At 37.3% G+C, this 16,588-nt stretch overlaps 2 protein-coding genes across 2 annotated transcripts in view; both read left to right on the forward strand.

Annotated features, from left to right (window-relative positions):
- LOC126804158 (embryo-specific protein ATS3B) overlaps window positions 1-16,588 on the forward strand; it is a 116,573-nt gene that overhangs the window by 40,079 nt on the left and 59,906 nt on the right. The window lies entirely within an intron of this gene.
- Window positions 324-12,084, forward strand: LOC126804106 (cleavage and polyadenylation specificity factor subunit 1). The gene is made up of 26 exons (XM_050531881.1): window positions 324-818; window positions 924-1,070; window positions 1,498-1,651; window positions 2,241-2,376; window positions 2,758-2,903; window positions 3,146-3,241; window positions 3,325-3,377; window positions 3,534-3,665; window positions 4,152-4,203; window positions 4,324-4,443; window positions 4,808-4,942; window positions 5,214-5,342; window positions 5,573-5,650; window positions 5,772-5,897; window positions 6,333-6,427; window positions 6,580-6,776; window positions 7,264-7,985; window positions 8,405-8,485; window positions 8,572-8,637; window positions 8,750-8,827; window positions 9,159-9,389; window positions 9,532-9,663; window positions 9,784-9,960; window positions 10,304-10,489; window positions 10,818-11,203; window positions 11,428-12,084. Exons 1-26 carry the CDS (start codon window positions 490-492, stop codon window positions 11,540-11,542), a joined length of 4,299 nt encoding a protein of 1,432 aa, XP_050387838.1. The 5' UTR covers window positions 324-489; the 3' UTR covers window positions 11,543-12,084.

Genomic DNA, 16,588 nt, shown 5'->3' on the forward strand with positions numbered 1-16,588 from the left:
AGAGTCGAGTTGACTAAAACAGATTTACATTCTTTACGAGTTTTAAGTTGGAACACAATTAGTAACATAGCATGCATATGTTCATACTTCATAACAATTTTTCATCGATTGATAGAGTATGAGAGAGAGTTCGGAACGACCATTTTTCTCATCGGGACAAACACAGGTTATGATTTCGACTCACACGAGATTATTCCTAATTTCAATTATTGCATTCATAAGGTAAAAACAAAAAACAAAAACAAAAAGCACAGTCAAGCGGATATAAACCGTGTGAAAATCCATCGCCATTTCATGACCGTCCTCCCGCCAAACCCAGATTAATTCCCAAACCCTCACACTCTCTTCAAAACCCTAATCTCCCTCCAAATCTCAAATCTCTTCCTCTCTCACCAAACCCCCTAACCTCTCTCCTTCCTCGAATCCCAAACCCTACAGCCCTCCCGCCACCGCCGTCCTCCTCCTCCTCCTCCTCCTCCTCCGAGGACGATGAGCTACGCGGCGCACAAGATGATGCACTGGCCGACGGGCATCGAGAACTGCGCCGCCGGCTTCATCACGCACTCCCGAGCCGATTTCGCCCCTCGCCTCCCTCCCGTCCAGTCCGACGACCTCGACTCCGATTGGCCCGCCGCCCGCCGCGAAATCGGCCCCGTCCCCAACCTCGTCGTCACCGCCGCCAACGTCCTCGAAGTCTACGTCGTCAGAGTGCAAGAGCAAGAGGCCGGCAGAGGTTACAAAGCCTCTACAGAATTGAGACGCGGCGGTCTCATGGACGGCGTCGCCGGAGCTTCGCTCGAGCTCGTCTGCCACTACAGGTATGCTTCATGCTCGAATTAGCTGGATAAGTTTATACTGGAATTGGTTGCTGATAGGCTATTTGATTCGATTTTCGTATCCGTGTTGTTATAATTGTGTTGCAGATTGCACGGCAATGTGAAAACAATGGCGGTGTTATCTGGTGGAGGTGGTGATGGTTCTAAAAGAAGAGATGCTATCATCTTGACTTTCGAAGATGCGAAAATTTCAGTACTAGAGTTCGACGATTCGATTCATGGACTTCGAACTAGGTACATTACTATTGTGTGAATTGTGTTCAGTAGCTTAAAGCCAGTAAATACCTGATTTTTTCTACTAGGGAGATGATAATGAATTATAATGCCTTGAGAATTAAAATGTGTTTTATGAATAATGTGAATTATATACTCGATCTCCAGTAGCAGACTTATATACAGTAATTGGATAACTGACTTCAACACAAGTTGGCCATGTAAGATAGTGACTGAAGAGTGAGTGAAGTCTCTAAAACTCAGTGCCATGATCTTAAGTTATTTCCTGAATGTGATTGGAATTCAAATTGAACAATTTCTAAATGTATATGGACATGCTGGGTTTAAGGTGATAATTCCAACTATAAGAAACATTATTTTAAGCTTATTGTTTTCGTAACTTGTTGAACTGTCTAAATTTATCATTTATGACTTATTACCCTTCCAGCTCTATGCACTGCTTCGAGGGCCCAGAGTGGCTTCATTTGAGAAGAGGTAGAGAATCGTTTGCAAGAGGCCCATCAGTAAAAGTTGATCCCCAAGGCAGATGTGGCGGGGTTCTTGTTTTTGATTTGCAACTGATAATACTTAAAGCTGCTCAGGTCTCTTCTGTCTCCTTAGCTTCTTCATTAATGGTTGCTATCCCGAAAAATTTATAATACTGCATTGAGCTTTTCTGCTATATGAATTGTAGGATATGAAAATGAAATGAAGGAATCATTGTTCGGTTAGCAATAGCTCGAATGGTTTACTTGTATGTATTATAAAAAGCATATACGCATATGTAACTTGGCTATGTCATAATCTCAAGGCTAGCTTTGTCTCTCATATTTAACAAAGGTGCTGTTTAAATATTGGCTCTCATGCATGTGATGTTGAAACAAAATAATACAAAACATAATTTTTCATTCTTGCAATATAAATTTTAGGAATCAGATTCAACGAATAGGGTAACCTCATTGGCTAAGCAAATTTATGTAGTATATGCCTTTACTAGTAGCATGCTTAAGTATCTGTCTTGGTTATTGTGTTTCAAAGTCATTTAGAGCAGTTGTGCCTTGATGAAAGAGTTCTCTGATACTGTGGTACCTGACTAGATGGCATCATGAACCGTCAATACCACACATGAAGATTTTTGCCATCAGAAAGCAGTTCCCCCCCTATTATTGACTTTGACGACTTTGTTGTCAGGGTGGCTATGGTTTGGTTGGGGATGATGATGGGTTTGTATCTGGTGCTGCAATTTCTGCTCGTGTTGAGTCATCTTACATAATTAGTCTACGAGAGATGGATATGAAGCACATAAAGGATTTTACATTTGTACATGGTTAGTTTGTTTAACAATATACTTGAAAGGCCTAATGGTTAACATGACTTTTGCAGACTAATCTTCTGTATGTATTTGTTTGCTTTAAATTGTGGAAAGAGATCTCTTCTTAATAGAAAAGAAAAAGAAAAGAAGAGTAAAGATGTCCTGTATATAAGTGAAGTTTACACTGAATATCTAGATAGTTTAGAAAAATTGCATTATCTCGGATCATCCAAGCACAATTATTTTATTCCTTTCCAAAACAGTGGTAGTTAATTGGTTATCAACAATCAAATTTGCTTATCATGAACTCACAAAGCGACGGAAAACAAAGTAATTTCTTTTATACCTTAAGCGCCCATTTATCTATCAAAAGTTTCATTAATAAATTTGTTATAGGTTACATTGAGCCCGTTTTGGTTATCCTTCATGAGCGGGAGCTTACTTGGGCTGGGCGTGTCTCATGGAAGCACCATACATGTATGATTTCTGCACTTAGTATCAGCACAACTTTGAAGCAGCATCCTCTGATATGGTCAGCTATTGTAAGTTCCAGTAGGAAATTAATGTCATCTCAAAATTATGGAACTACCCTTTTTGACAAATTTAGAAATCCATTGATATTATTGTTCAAATGATCCCTGAATATGGAAATATGAAATATCTCTCTTGTAAGTTGAAATCCTTGCCTGCTTTTTTGTAACGGAGGATGTATATAGTTGGGAGTAGTGGTACGGAAAGATATTCTTATATTCTCTATTTTTTTTTCTTGATTTTCTTTGGCCAGAACCTCCCACATGATGCTTATAAGCTACTTGCTGTGCCATCTCCAATTGGTGGTGTTCTCGTCATCAGTGCAAATTCTATTCATTACCATAGCCAGGTAAAATACTTTCTTTCGAGTGGAACATGAATAGTTAAAGGGTTGAAGCATATTTTGATGGGCTTGTTTCTTATATCATGCAGTCAACTTCATGTGCATTGGCACTAAATAGTTACGCTGTTTCTGTTGATAGCAGGTCTCAACTCTCTCTCCCTCACACACACCCCTGCTCTCCCTCCTTTTCTTTGGATCCATTCTTTCCAATATTATTAGCCCTTATGAGGCCCATATTTTTTCATAATTTAATAAAAAGGTTTTTGGTCTATCTTATTTTATTTTCTGCTTGATTAAGTCGAGAGATGCCAAGATGTAGTTTCACTGTGGAGCTTGATGCTGCCAATGCAAGTTGGTTGTCGAATGATGTCGTCTTGCTGTCTACAAAAACCGGGGAGCTCTTATTGCTCACCCTTGTTTATGATGGAAGGTAAGTAATCACATTTACTTTTAAATTTGATTGTGCACACACAGGTATCTTAGTTTTGTTTTTTGTGAAGAAAACTAGCTCGCTCACGTGTACTTTGCCACCAGTGGGTGACTTTATCTACATAGTACAGAAATCTTTCTCATGAGTCTGTTAAAATATATATGTGAGTCAGAATAAAGAGTTTTTGAAGTCTGATCTATTTTACTTTTGTATCCGGTAGGAAATGCCGAAATGGTAATAGAAATTGATATCCTGCTGACATACTAATTTTGCCCTGATATTGTTTTATGATCTGGAGTAATCCCACAAAATATTGGAATGTGGCACACCTTGGATGTTCTTGAGTGACTTCCCACTTTCATAGCAATAGGAAATAGTACATATGTAAATATCTGGTGTGTGTGTGTGTGTACATCTATACACTTACATGTATACATATATCGTTCATCTTTCTAAAGTTTGCAATGATCCTATTTTTATAAGCAGGGTCGTGCACAGACTTGAAATTTCAAAGGCTAAAGCTTCAGTACTTACATCGGTCAGTTCAAATTTTGTGACTGTAAATTGTTATCAGCTATCCCACTCTTAAGTTATTCTGCCCCTTCAAGTAATTTAATATTAATTGTAGTTTTGCTGAATCAGCTTTTTCTTTGTATAGGGAATTGCAACAGTTGGAAATTCATTATTCTTTTTAGGCAGTCGGTTGGGCGACAGTTTGCTTGTGCAATTTACTAGTGGAGTAGGGGTGTCAATGTTGTCAGCTGGTTTGAAGGATGAGGTTTGTATTAACATGATAAATTTGACTCTTTTCTGTAAAAGTTAAGAGTCCTTGTTTTTAATCACCCTTTTGAAGTCTGCTTATTGTAATTGGAATTTGAATTCAGCTCCCTTATTGGACATTTACTCATCTCTAGTATCTTTAAGTGTTATAGCCTTTTTATTGGTATGTTTCTCTCTACTTAATAAAGAAATTCCGTAAGTGGAATTTCTGCGCATTTGTTGTTTTTATGCACTGTTGAATCTTCAAGTCATTGATTATTCATATTGGGCGAAATCACTTTTTTTGTTTTGATCTTCACTGATTGCAAACTTTGTTGGTTTTCTGATAATAAGAAAACCTTCCTGATGCTTTGATGTCACAGGTTGGAGACATTGAAGGTGATGCCCCATTAGCTAAGCGATTACGAATGTCATCTTCTGATGCATTACAAGACATGATTAGTGGCGAGGAGCTGTCTTTATATGGCTCAGCTCAAAACAATGCAGATTCGGCTCAGGTTGTTCATCTTTTGAAGAATTCATTTCCCCGTTGTGTTTTTAACCTGCTTGCTTTGGTCCATACGGGGAACTTTTAATAAAAGAGTGCAAGGATCTCTTCCGTTGCAGAACCAGATATTGTATACAGAAAAGAGCATTTGAATATAAATTGAATACATATATGCTTTCATGTTCTTTCTAATACATATTTAAGAGTAAAGTATGCTGTGATCTGGTCTTTATACTTTGATTCGTCACTTATATTAATATTTTTCTTTGCTGTAATTGCAGAGGTCTTTCTCTTTCGCAGTCAGGGATTCTTTGGTGAATGTTGGTCCTTTAAAGGACTTCTCCTATGGGCTAAGGATAAATGCAGATGCAAATGCTACTGGAATTGCTAAACAGAGCAATTATGAACTGGTAGAGTGGTGAACTTGCTCAGTCCCTTGTTATATACAAGTTATAATTGATATAGAGAATAAGCTATATATGCTTAATCTAGAACTGATTTCAGTAGGCTTCTTCTGGAAAGAATAAATGCTTGCTTCCTTATTTGCTTAATCAGGCAATTTCAGAATTTACTTTAGTTTTTTTAAATGCTGGTATTGTTTTAATAAGAAATCTGTATCTTTCTGGGGGAATAACTTTAGGTGTGCTGTTCGGGTCATGGAAAGAATGGTGCACTTTGTGTTCTTCGTCAGTCAATTCGTCCAGAAATGATCACTGAGGTCAGTGGTAGTTTGTTCTGGTTGTTTGTCTTTCTACTTTAGTTGATATCCATTTCCAGAAAGAGTTTATGAAATGAAAATGACCATAATACTTTCCCCTTGCTCTATCTTTATTTAACAGGTTGCAATACCAGGTTGCAAGGGAATCTGGACTGTTTACCACAAGAATGCACGTAGTCATAATGCTGAATCTTCTGAAGATGAGTATCATGCATTTTTGATAATAAGTCTGGAGGCTCGTACAATGGTCAGTAATCTTCTCCTTAATGGTATATTAAGCCTGACAGGTTCTTTCTAGGTCGATTAAAAGTTCTTGTTCAGCTTTGCATAATAAATCATTCAGATGTGTGTTAAATTGATACTGATGAGCCACTTTGTAAATCTTATGTGTATTTGAGAATACGGTCCTTGGGTTAGGATGTTGGAGAAGGATATCTAGTAAACGTTGTATGAGTAGAATCGATGACCAGATTAATAAAGCACACCCACAGAATGCCAACAACTTATCTTCTTAAAATCTGCTGCTTCGAATATTTGGACTCATATGATCTTCGCTCAGATTAGTGTGTACACAGTTCTACACATACCAAAGAGAGCAGTGTCTCTAGTGTTTGAAATTTACAGTTTTTGTTGAATTTCATTTAAAATAATCTGTAACACTCCTGTACCAAATATTGGCTAGGTACTTGAAACAGCTGATCATCTGAGTGAAGTCACAGATAAAGTCGACTATTTTCTTCAAGGGAGAACAATTGCGGCAGGGAATTTGTTTGGAAGGTGAGTGTTACGTGCCTCAACTCTTTTATAGATGCTTCACATCAGTTGGCATAGACATTGTGTTTTGTATACTTAATTTTTTTTCATGGATCTACTACTTGTCAAGGACAAGGTGGTTTTCATATTCATGCTAATTCCCCTTTTTTTTTTAGGCGTCATGTTGTACAGATCTATGAAAGGGGTGCTCGAATTTTAGAAGGCTATTATATGACTCAGGACTTAAGCTTTGGTGCGTCAAACTCTGAATCGGGCAGCGGTTCTGAGAGTGCCACAGTGTTATCAGTTTCTATTGTTGATCCATATGTGTTGCTGAGAATGTCTGATGGTGGTATTCGGCTTCTTGTTGGAGGTATCTTTAGTCAAGTTTCTGTAATTTTACATAGTGCAGTCATGTGTCTTTTATAGTGGTTTCACTGGCTGCCTTTGCTACCTATTTGAACATTGCTTTGAACTCCAACTCCCTATTTTACTTATTGCCTTGATACTTTAATATTCTAACAAAAAGATGCAGCTTAAAGTAAATGATCTTTAACAGGAATACTCATTATAATCTTAATGGCCGAATTTTACACACATCTGCATGTCTGATAATCATCAACACTGTTCTGCGGATTAAAAACATTCCTATGCATGTTGGAAACTGTGTCAGAGAATTCAATATAATTTTTCTGTACTAATATTATGGTGTTTATATAATATCCCAATTGCGTGAGTATTTGTCTTGTATTCTTATGTTTTGATCTTTTGATGCATTGCTTTCATTTATCAAGATTTATTCTGCTGTGTATTTATATGGATAAACATGGATCAGCTGACATGTTGATTTTCATTTGCAGATCCTTCTTCTTGCACTGTTTCTATAAGCATTCCAGCTGCCTTTGAGAGCTCAAGGAAATCAGTATCTGCTTGTACTCTGTATCATGATGAAGGACCTGAGCCCTGGCTCCGGAAGTCAAGTACCGATGCTTGGCTTTCTACCGGCGTTGATGAGGCCATAGACGGTGTGCAACTTGACCAAGGGGATGTTTATTGCATTGTATGTTATGAAAGTGGTTCGCTGGAAATTTTTGATGTGCCGAATTTTAATACTGTGTTCTCAGTGGGGAATTTTATTTCTGGGAAGCCACACCTGGTGGACACATATATGGGGGAATCACTAGTTGATTCCCAGAAGATCAAAACAGAAAATAAGAATATGAGGATTGTGGAGCTGACCATGCAAAGATGGTCTGGGCAACATAGTCGTCCGTTTCTTTTTGGGATATTGGATGATGGGATGATTCTCTGTTACCATGCATACCTGTATGAAAGTCCAGAGAGTACCTTGAGAACTGAAGATTCAGCTTCGTCACAAAATACTACTGCTTCCAGGCTGAGAAATCTAAGATTCGTCTGTGTCCCCATGGACACATATGCTAGGAACAACTCATCAAATGGAACTTCAGGTCAAAGAATGACTGTCTTCAAGAACATTGCTGGTAATCAAGGGCTATTTCTTGCTGGGTCAAGGCCAGCTTGGCTCATGGTTTTCAGAGGAAGGCTTCGTGTTCATCCACAGGTAACAATGTTATATCTCTTTCTGAAATGAGGAAATCATTGAGGCAGCCCATGTTCTAATATAGTTTCTAGTTAGTATATTACATGATTATGCCAGGTGGATGAGTTTTAAAGAACAGTCTCTTGATCAGGGTGTTGGATAAGGCTTTACAATAGTGTTTCCGAAGTTTTTCCGACTGAGTATGAATTCAATTGTCGTAATATATTTCAGAATAAAATTGGATATTGAGGGATTAATGAAAGAGAGTCCAGAGTCTACGGGAACAAATTAAAATATATTATAATTTCCTCTTTTTTTTGGTTATTTTGTACTCATGAACTCATGCATCTCAAGGGTTACTGATACTTTAATTTTTATTTTTTCCGAGTGTGAAGTTTCGATTGTCCACTGATGGAGTTTCTGTATTTTTTCTTCGGCAGCTTTGTGATGGTTCAATTGTTGCCTTCACTGTTCTTCACAATGTTAACTGTAATCATGGACTCATATATGTTACATCAGAGGTTTGTACACAGTATACTCCCATTTTCTCAGACATGTTCTTCAATTGTGATGGCACAATTTGGCTAATCCTATCTCTGCTTTCCAGGGTGTAATGAAGATCTGCCAATTGCCATCTATTACAAGCTATGACAATCATTGGCCTGTACAGAAGGTAGGTACTTCATTTGGTCAATGCATATTTTGCCGAACAGTTGTGTACGTACTGCCATATAAAATATTAGTTATGTTTATCCTTTACTAATGTAATTTCGTCTTTCAACTAGATTCCATTAAAAGGGACTCCTCACCAGGTCACTTACTTTGCTGAGAAGAACTTATACCCTCTTATTGTTTCCGTACCTGTAAGTAAATCCGCACCCCTTCTTGTTCTTGCTCAACCCTCTCTCTCTCTCTCTCTGGGTCTGAAATCCTAATCTGTCTTACAATAAGGTTATGTTTACAGATTGTTGCCTAGCATGCACTCAAACAAGCAAGCACTTTTATACGCTCTTTGACTGGGCCTGATCTTGGAAATATATATTCCTTAAATTGAGATCTCGTTATTCTATGTACAGAAAATCTCTTAGCTCAACTCTTAGCACTATCAACTTTTTTATGTGCTGCATATAATTTAATCTTATTCACACATTATGAGCCATCTCTGACTAATACATGAGAATTTCTGTTCCTCAGGTTCAGAAGCCACTGAATCAAGTTCTATCATCTTTGGTCGATCAAGAATTTGGCCATCAGGTTGAGAATCATAATTTGAGTCCTGAAGAACTACACCGGACTTACACTGTTGATGAATTTGAAGTTCGAATTATGGAGCCAGAAAAGTCTGGTGGTCCTTGGCAAACTAGGGCTACCATTCCAATGCAAACTTCTGAAAATGCTCTTACTGTTCGTGTAGTTACTCTGTTTGTACGTTTTCTGGCTCCTGATGTATCCTATGCTTTCTATTATCCTTTCTTTCCAGTGCCAAAAGTAAACTGGTGTCTGGACAGCCTCATTATTATTTTATTATTATTTTTTCTCAAAGTAAGTCACATGTACTTCATTGCAGAATACCACAACAAAAGAGAACGAGACACTTATAGCAATTGGGACGGCTTATGTTCAAGGGGAGGATGTTGCCGGTAGAGGACGGGTTCTTTTATTTTCAGCTGAGAATAATGCTGACAATCCTCAAAACTTGGTACTATTTCAAAACATTCACAGCTTCTTTCTTAACTCCTGTTACTATACAAAACTTTTTAGGTACCTTTTACATGTGTTTTTTCTCTGTAGTCTCAGTTACAAGTATTTTTGATTTCAGGTTTCAGAGGTTTTCTCCAAAGAATTGAAAGGTGCCATATCTGCATTGGCCTCGCTTCAAGGCCATTTATTAATAGCTTCTGGTCCTAAAATTATTTTACACAAGTGGACTGGAAGTGATCTGACTGGTGTTGCATTTTTTGATGTTCCGCCTTTATACGTTGTGAGCTTGAATATTGTGAGTAACTGAGTGTACTTCTTTTCCTCAACTTTCTCTTTTAACTGCCCACTTACACAGTTACACTTGACTATGTGATTAAGATTTGTAATTGATATCTTAGATGTGCCTGTTGAAAAATTTGAAATGTGTACAACTTTTCATTTGCTTATTAATTTAAACCTTCTTCTCAGGTAGTTGTTTGATAACTTCTCATCATAAAAACAGAAAGAATCAATTAGCAATTTCTCAGATAAATTAAATGTATTTGTTATTGATATGAAGGCACACAAGTTTCCATGTGAATGCATGCTCAATTCATTTAGCATGGCCCTTGTTGACGGCTAAATTCATTGTATTTCAGGTCAAAAATTTCATTCTCCTTGGTGACATTCACAAAAGCATTTACTTTCTCAGTTGGAAGGAGCAGGGAGCTCAACTCAATTTATTGGCGAAGGATTTTGGCAACCTGGATTGTTTCGCAACAGAATTTTTGATTGATGGAAGTACTCTGAGCCTTGCAGTTGCGGATGCACAAAAGAACATTCAGGTCAGTGCCTTTTAGTTTCAGTTCTTCTTCTTTAATTTAGGAGTCTCCTCTACTACTGACCCTTAAAAATACAGTTATGGTAGAATTTTGAAGAAAAAGGACAAAAGGTTAATGTGACTATCATACAAGAACTCAATAAGACCTGATGTTTATGTACAAAAAAAGTAGTATGTAAGGTTCTTTTTTTTTTCTTTTTTTACAGTTTCTCTTATTTGTTTAAAAATTCTTTGGGAAGTAGTGAAGTACTATGCAACATTAGTCATGACTCAAATGATGCTTTTAGTGGATGGTTAACTCCTGCTTGAAAACGGTTTATGTGCTAAAACAGATCCTTTACTATGCACCAAAGATATCTGAGAGTTGGAGGGGCCAGAAGCTTCTTACAAGGGCTGAATTCCATGTTGGTGCCCATGTGACCAAATTCTTGAGGTTACAGATGCTTTCTACTTCATCTGATCAAACCGCAAAAAATCCAGGCTCTGATAAGACAAATCGCTATGCTTTGTTATTCGGTACCCTGGATGGCAGCATTGGTTGTATTGCGCCTCTCGAGGAGCTGACATTTCGTAGATTACAGTCTTTACAGAATAAGCTTGTTGATGTTGTTCCCCATGTGGCTGGTTTGAATCCAAAATCTTTCCGTCAGTTTCGATCAAATGGAAAAGCTCATCGGCCAGGCCCTGATAGTATTGTTGACTGCGAGCTACTATTCCAGTAAGTTATGCCTTCACACACATATATGATTGTTTTTTTAAGTCTTTCAAAATTCAGAAGACCTTGTTCATGATGTTAGATATCATTGCTCTGCTTGTTTATATCAGTTCAGCTAGACATTTAATTAAGAGGCTTATATTAATCAGTTAGTTGTTATGCAAAAGTATTAATATTACTTGATGCCATGATGCTAACAACTGGACTACAATTTCTATACTTCCCAGTTATGAGATGCTTCCATTGGAGGAACAGCTTGAGATTGCTCAGCAGATAGGGACAACTCGTCTTCAAATTCTTTCAAACTTGGACGATCTGTCTTTGGGAACCAGCTTCTTGTGATTGTAGCAAATTTGGAGGTTACTGGGTGACACCCCATATTATGTGTTACCTCATTCATGGCAGCTTGCATTACACCCGCTTTATCGGTTGGTCTAACTGAACACTGGTCACTTGTTCTGGGTAATGCAATTACGAGCTTCTTGCTAACAATATTAGCTAGTGTTAGTGAGTTGTTTCTTTTGAGGATAGGTTTTCATAGTCGTTAAACGTAGGCTGAGTTCGGTCCTCTGCTAATGTTAACCTGAACAGACCATGATCACATTCCCAGGAGTTTATCAAATCGCAGATTTCGTAAGCACGGGCACTTTGATCAGCAGGGGAGAATGATGTATACCAGTTATGTAATTAGAACGGGTAATGGGTAAAGAGGAGGCATTAAGAAAAAAGAGTTGGGGTGGTTTGCATTATTGATGAGAATGAAGCTTTTGTAGTGGTACGGCTATTGCATTGTAAGGTGTCAATGATGTGAAATGCAGGAGATATTAATCATATCTACTGAAAGCGCCATTTTGTAACTTATGTGCATTTCTTTCCGTTTTGTATTTTGTCCTTGTTTCGGTTCGGTTGTTGGAATGACACTAATATTGATCTCATCTTAATGGAATTTTCAATTACATGATATGCCCTTCTGGAGTATATGTTTGTGTGATAGTGAACTTGTAGAATGCAATGCAGCAAGTCTCACGATACCTAAGTGGCTACATCTATAGAAGTTAGCGTGGTTGAAAATACCCCCATACAAGTTTGCAATGTGAACGATGTTGGTCTCGTGTTCACGCCCACTCCAACTATACGCACACGCTTATACAACTAAGTGAGCCTAGCCGCACGTTTTTCACGTCAAATCTTATGTTCCCCGGGACTCTGACCAAATTCCCCCCCCCCCCCCCCAACCTTCCCAGCCTTCTGACATCCCACATCCAATGCCAACTATAACGTGTTGCCTCATTACTAGAACGGAATGGGGATGCCGAAATGAATTGCCTTGGCTCATCATCTAGCGACAGTCCATTGATTGAAAGCATTTTTATAAGCACAACTCTGATGTAAAGAAGGATCCTATGAGACTGAATTCCGTGATTATTTTTTACTTTTCACTTGGGAATGACAGACGGACGGTGTTACCGGAAGTTTTGTCGAGCCCGAGAATGAGAGTTTCTCACACAAAAATGGTGGGGGGCGCTATCATGCTTAGCTCGATCAGCCATCATGTTCATGTAGTCCATGTATATGAACATAGAATGATGATGACTCACGTGCACATATATCTCTTTTGGGCAAAGGGAATGAATAGAGAGAGAGAGAGAGAGAGAGAGAGAGAGAGAGAGCATCTTAAGATATTAGGGGATGTTTCTACTTCTTCCTCCTCTTCTTGCATTATAGTATTGATCATGTGGTGTGTTATGGGACCAATTGGTTCAAGAAATGTCGAGCTAAAGTGTAACACAACCCCCCGATTTGTGATGAATAAGAGGCCATGTAGTGTTCCCTATCTCCTCACCCATGCGCTCTCTTATCCCTTGTTCAATAATACAAGTCTTTCTTCATTCATTCTTCCTCTAAGTACTGTACCATCGCTTCAATTTTGGATTTTGGCCCTTGGAGGGAACTTAATTAATTTTCAAAAGGGCATGCACTAGATTGGAGGCTACTATAGAAGTGGGATCTTAGCAATGCACACTGAGTCACTTGGGTCCCCATCAACACGTATCTTGGAAGAAGAAAAAAAGAGGAGCTAAAGTGTTTATGTGCTTATGACAATGACCATAGCTTTGAATTTCTGCTTGCATTACTCATGGTGCGCCTCGTCTCCCAATCAAACTCGGCCACCCCATGCTTGAGTGCATCAAAACTAGCTTTTCCTTTATCCCTTCTTCTTCCCCCATTCAGGATTCGACCATCTTCTTTCACCGTGTTGTTTACTAGTTACGTACACAAATATACCCATCGGTTCAGAGCAGAATTTGTAGACTTTTAGAATGGTCACACAGTTATAACTGTTTAAGCCAACTGTTCGAACGAATTTTGCTCACTCGTTGATTCATCTCCAACCATATATGTACGTATGCTTATCGACCCTGTGGTATCTATCATCACTAGGTCCTGTGGATGATATCATCAAATCCCATTAGCTAGGGCACTATAGTTAAGACTTTGAATTAGTGCATATATCCGTCCTACTTAGATTAATTACTCTGACCATATCCAATTAGGTCCACGTCCTCCATCATTTCTTTTTGGGTGGGTTTGTGTGGTCAGCGTACATTAGGGATGGAAAAAATAACAGCAGGTATGGTACCCACGGGTATTTGACTCTAATAGGAGAGTGTTTCGGGTAAAATCGGGTAATGGGTACGAGAATCCTCTCTATTCGGATAGCGGAAACGGGTAAGAGACGAGGATGGTATTTCGATCCCTATCCCCATACCCACCCATTAATATATTATTATTTTAATATAATTAATTAATATATATTCACTCAAGTAAATTAATAGACAAATTAAATAAATAGAAAAATATCAAAATATATGTTGTGATTATTTCCACATACAACAATTTTTGACGTACATAGATAATTTTATCATGATATTTTATTTTTATTTTAATCTTTTATATTCCATGTACTTTATTAAAAAATTAATATTAAAATAAATTACTATTAACGGGTATTTGGGCGGGTATAAAAACTTAATTTCCTAAGGGTATGGGTACGGGGAATACCCAGTATCATATTACAGGGATCAAGGTGGGTAAGGGGATGTAAACGAAATTGGGTGTGGGTATGGTTTTTCAATATCCTAACCCTACTCTCCACATTGTCATCCCTAGCGTACGTGCTAGAAAAGCCAGCATGCTTTAGCCGATAAATTTTGAAACTAACCAAGTTTTGGTCCCAAAATTGAATTTTAACCGTGTTTTGTAAAACATTTGAAAAAGAACAATTTTTTGAGTTAAAAGGTCATGTAAACCCTTGTAATTCAATTTAACAAAAACCTGAGGAAAACACGCCCAAATCTCACAAAGAGAAAAAAAAATAAAAACGTACACTCAAACAATCATCCAACACATGGACTTTGAAATTTGAAAAACAATTTCTCAGTACTTCGATTATGGATCTCAATTAAGTGCTATTAGGATTATTACTTTGCTGCATTCTTGATGTCTTTTGGAAGAAAATTGCTGCAACATTCTTTTCTCTACAAGAGATATTTATCATATCTTGTATCAATAGGCAACAGTGAAAATGTGTAAACCAGCAGTAGCAAATACTAGTAATATATAATACGCAATATTACCTAATTGGACTCACATGATCAAACATGAGTAGGAATACGTAATTAGGATTTCAGAACATATCAAACCCCTAAATCTACTAATCCATAATAAAAATAACTATAATATTCGAATGTAAAAAAGAAATATAAAGAGATTTACATATATTTACATTTGATGAATTTGAATGTGTTGCAAGTCGGTAAGATTAATTATTGCCTATATGAGTAGTTTGGTTGTCGTAGTAGAAAACTAGAAATACAATGAACGATAGAAATCACGGAATAGATTGATTGATTTGATTCATAAGGGGCAATAAACACTTTTGATAGAGTCATATGGTTACTTTTCAACTCTTTTATAAAACATGGTTAAAAATCAATTCATGAACTAAAATTTGGTTAGTTTTCAAAATTGATCGCTTTAGCCGCACCTTCGAATTAGATTATTAGTCCGTATGAAGCAACACACATGATCGATCATCCATTCAATTCTATATATAGTTATATACACTCTACTTTTCAGTTTCTAGTTTAAGCTTCGTTTTGACTCCCCATAGTGAGTAGCTAGAGTGTACTTGCTATCATCATCATGAATAGAATAAAAGTCCTCTTGGTGCGACAAAGAATTCCAAGAATGATCCTCATCGATATATCGATGTAGTCACTACTTCTACAGACAGAAATTCAAATCAGACAGAGAGTCCGCTATATTCTCCAAATCAAGTTTTGTAAACTCGAGTCTTTTTTTGAAAGAATTTGTAAACTCGAGTCATCATACCATTTGTATCACTACGTACTGAAGAAATTTTTTGAGTCAACTGGTAGTTATTTAATCTTCAAGTTTCACCATACTGTCCATACATGTTTTGCCGTTTTGGTACTGTACGTCATATAGATAATCCAAGTACATTATAAACAAGAAGATCCTACCAACAAGTACAAGGCATTTGAGTATTCTTAGCTATCTAGCTAGCTGGCTACTAGTTAAAGGCACATCGATCGATCCCCTTTAAAATGTAGAAATTATCGAAGTCAATGGATATTGAGCAATTAAAAACCCCAAAGTGCATATATAAGTAAACATTATGATCCATCATGTATTAAATCTTCATGCTGCCATATTTTTCAGCTTAGTCGGTAGAGAATCGAATATCTTCATTGAGGTTTGAAGAATCTGGCATAGCATCGATCAATAATATTGGTTGGTTCATTGCATTCGTATGAAAAAGACATTGCTAGCTATAGGTTGGTTGGTCAAACCCTGGATCCAATCCTGTAAAGCCATTAATCTATCATATTTCCGATCAATCATAATTTTTGAGTCAACTGGTATGTAATATTTTATCCCTCAATATAAACCAGTATATATATCCACGTTCTCCAGACTCCAATGTCAATTTGATCATCTTAATACTCTGAACCACAAACAATACGAACGGAAAGACTGAATGACTTAGATATATTGAGCGTGATCTAGTACGTATAATATAAAGCCTAATTCATTCTGCTACCAGACGACAACGTACTTCTTCAATTCATTGCTGGACAAAATTGTTTGAATTATAGGTATATATAAAAGTATATAACTGATGAATATAATGACAAATGAACTTGTATCGGTAATACCCTGCAACATTGAGCTTACTAAGAACTATGAACTTCTTAAGAGGGTTTTCCCCACGATATATATTATTTGATACGCAACCAAACTTGAAGGCTCAGCCTCATGTCTGGTTATAATTAAAAAAAACAAAAAAAAATAGAAAACATA

Source organism: Argentina anserina, chromosome 7 (genome assembly GCF_933775445.1).
Source record: "Argentina anserina chromosome 7, drPotAnse1.1, whole genome shotgun sequence".
Classification (NCBI taxonomy): Eukaryota; Viridiplantae; Streptophyta; class Magnoliopsida; order Rosales; family Rosaceae; genus Argentina; species Argentina anserina.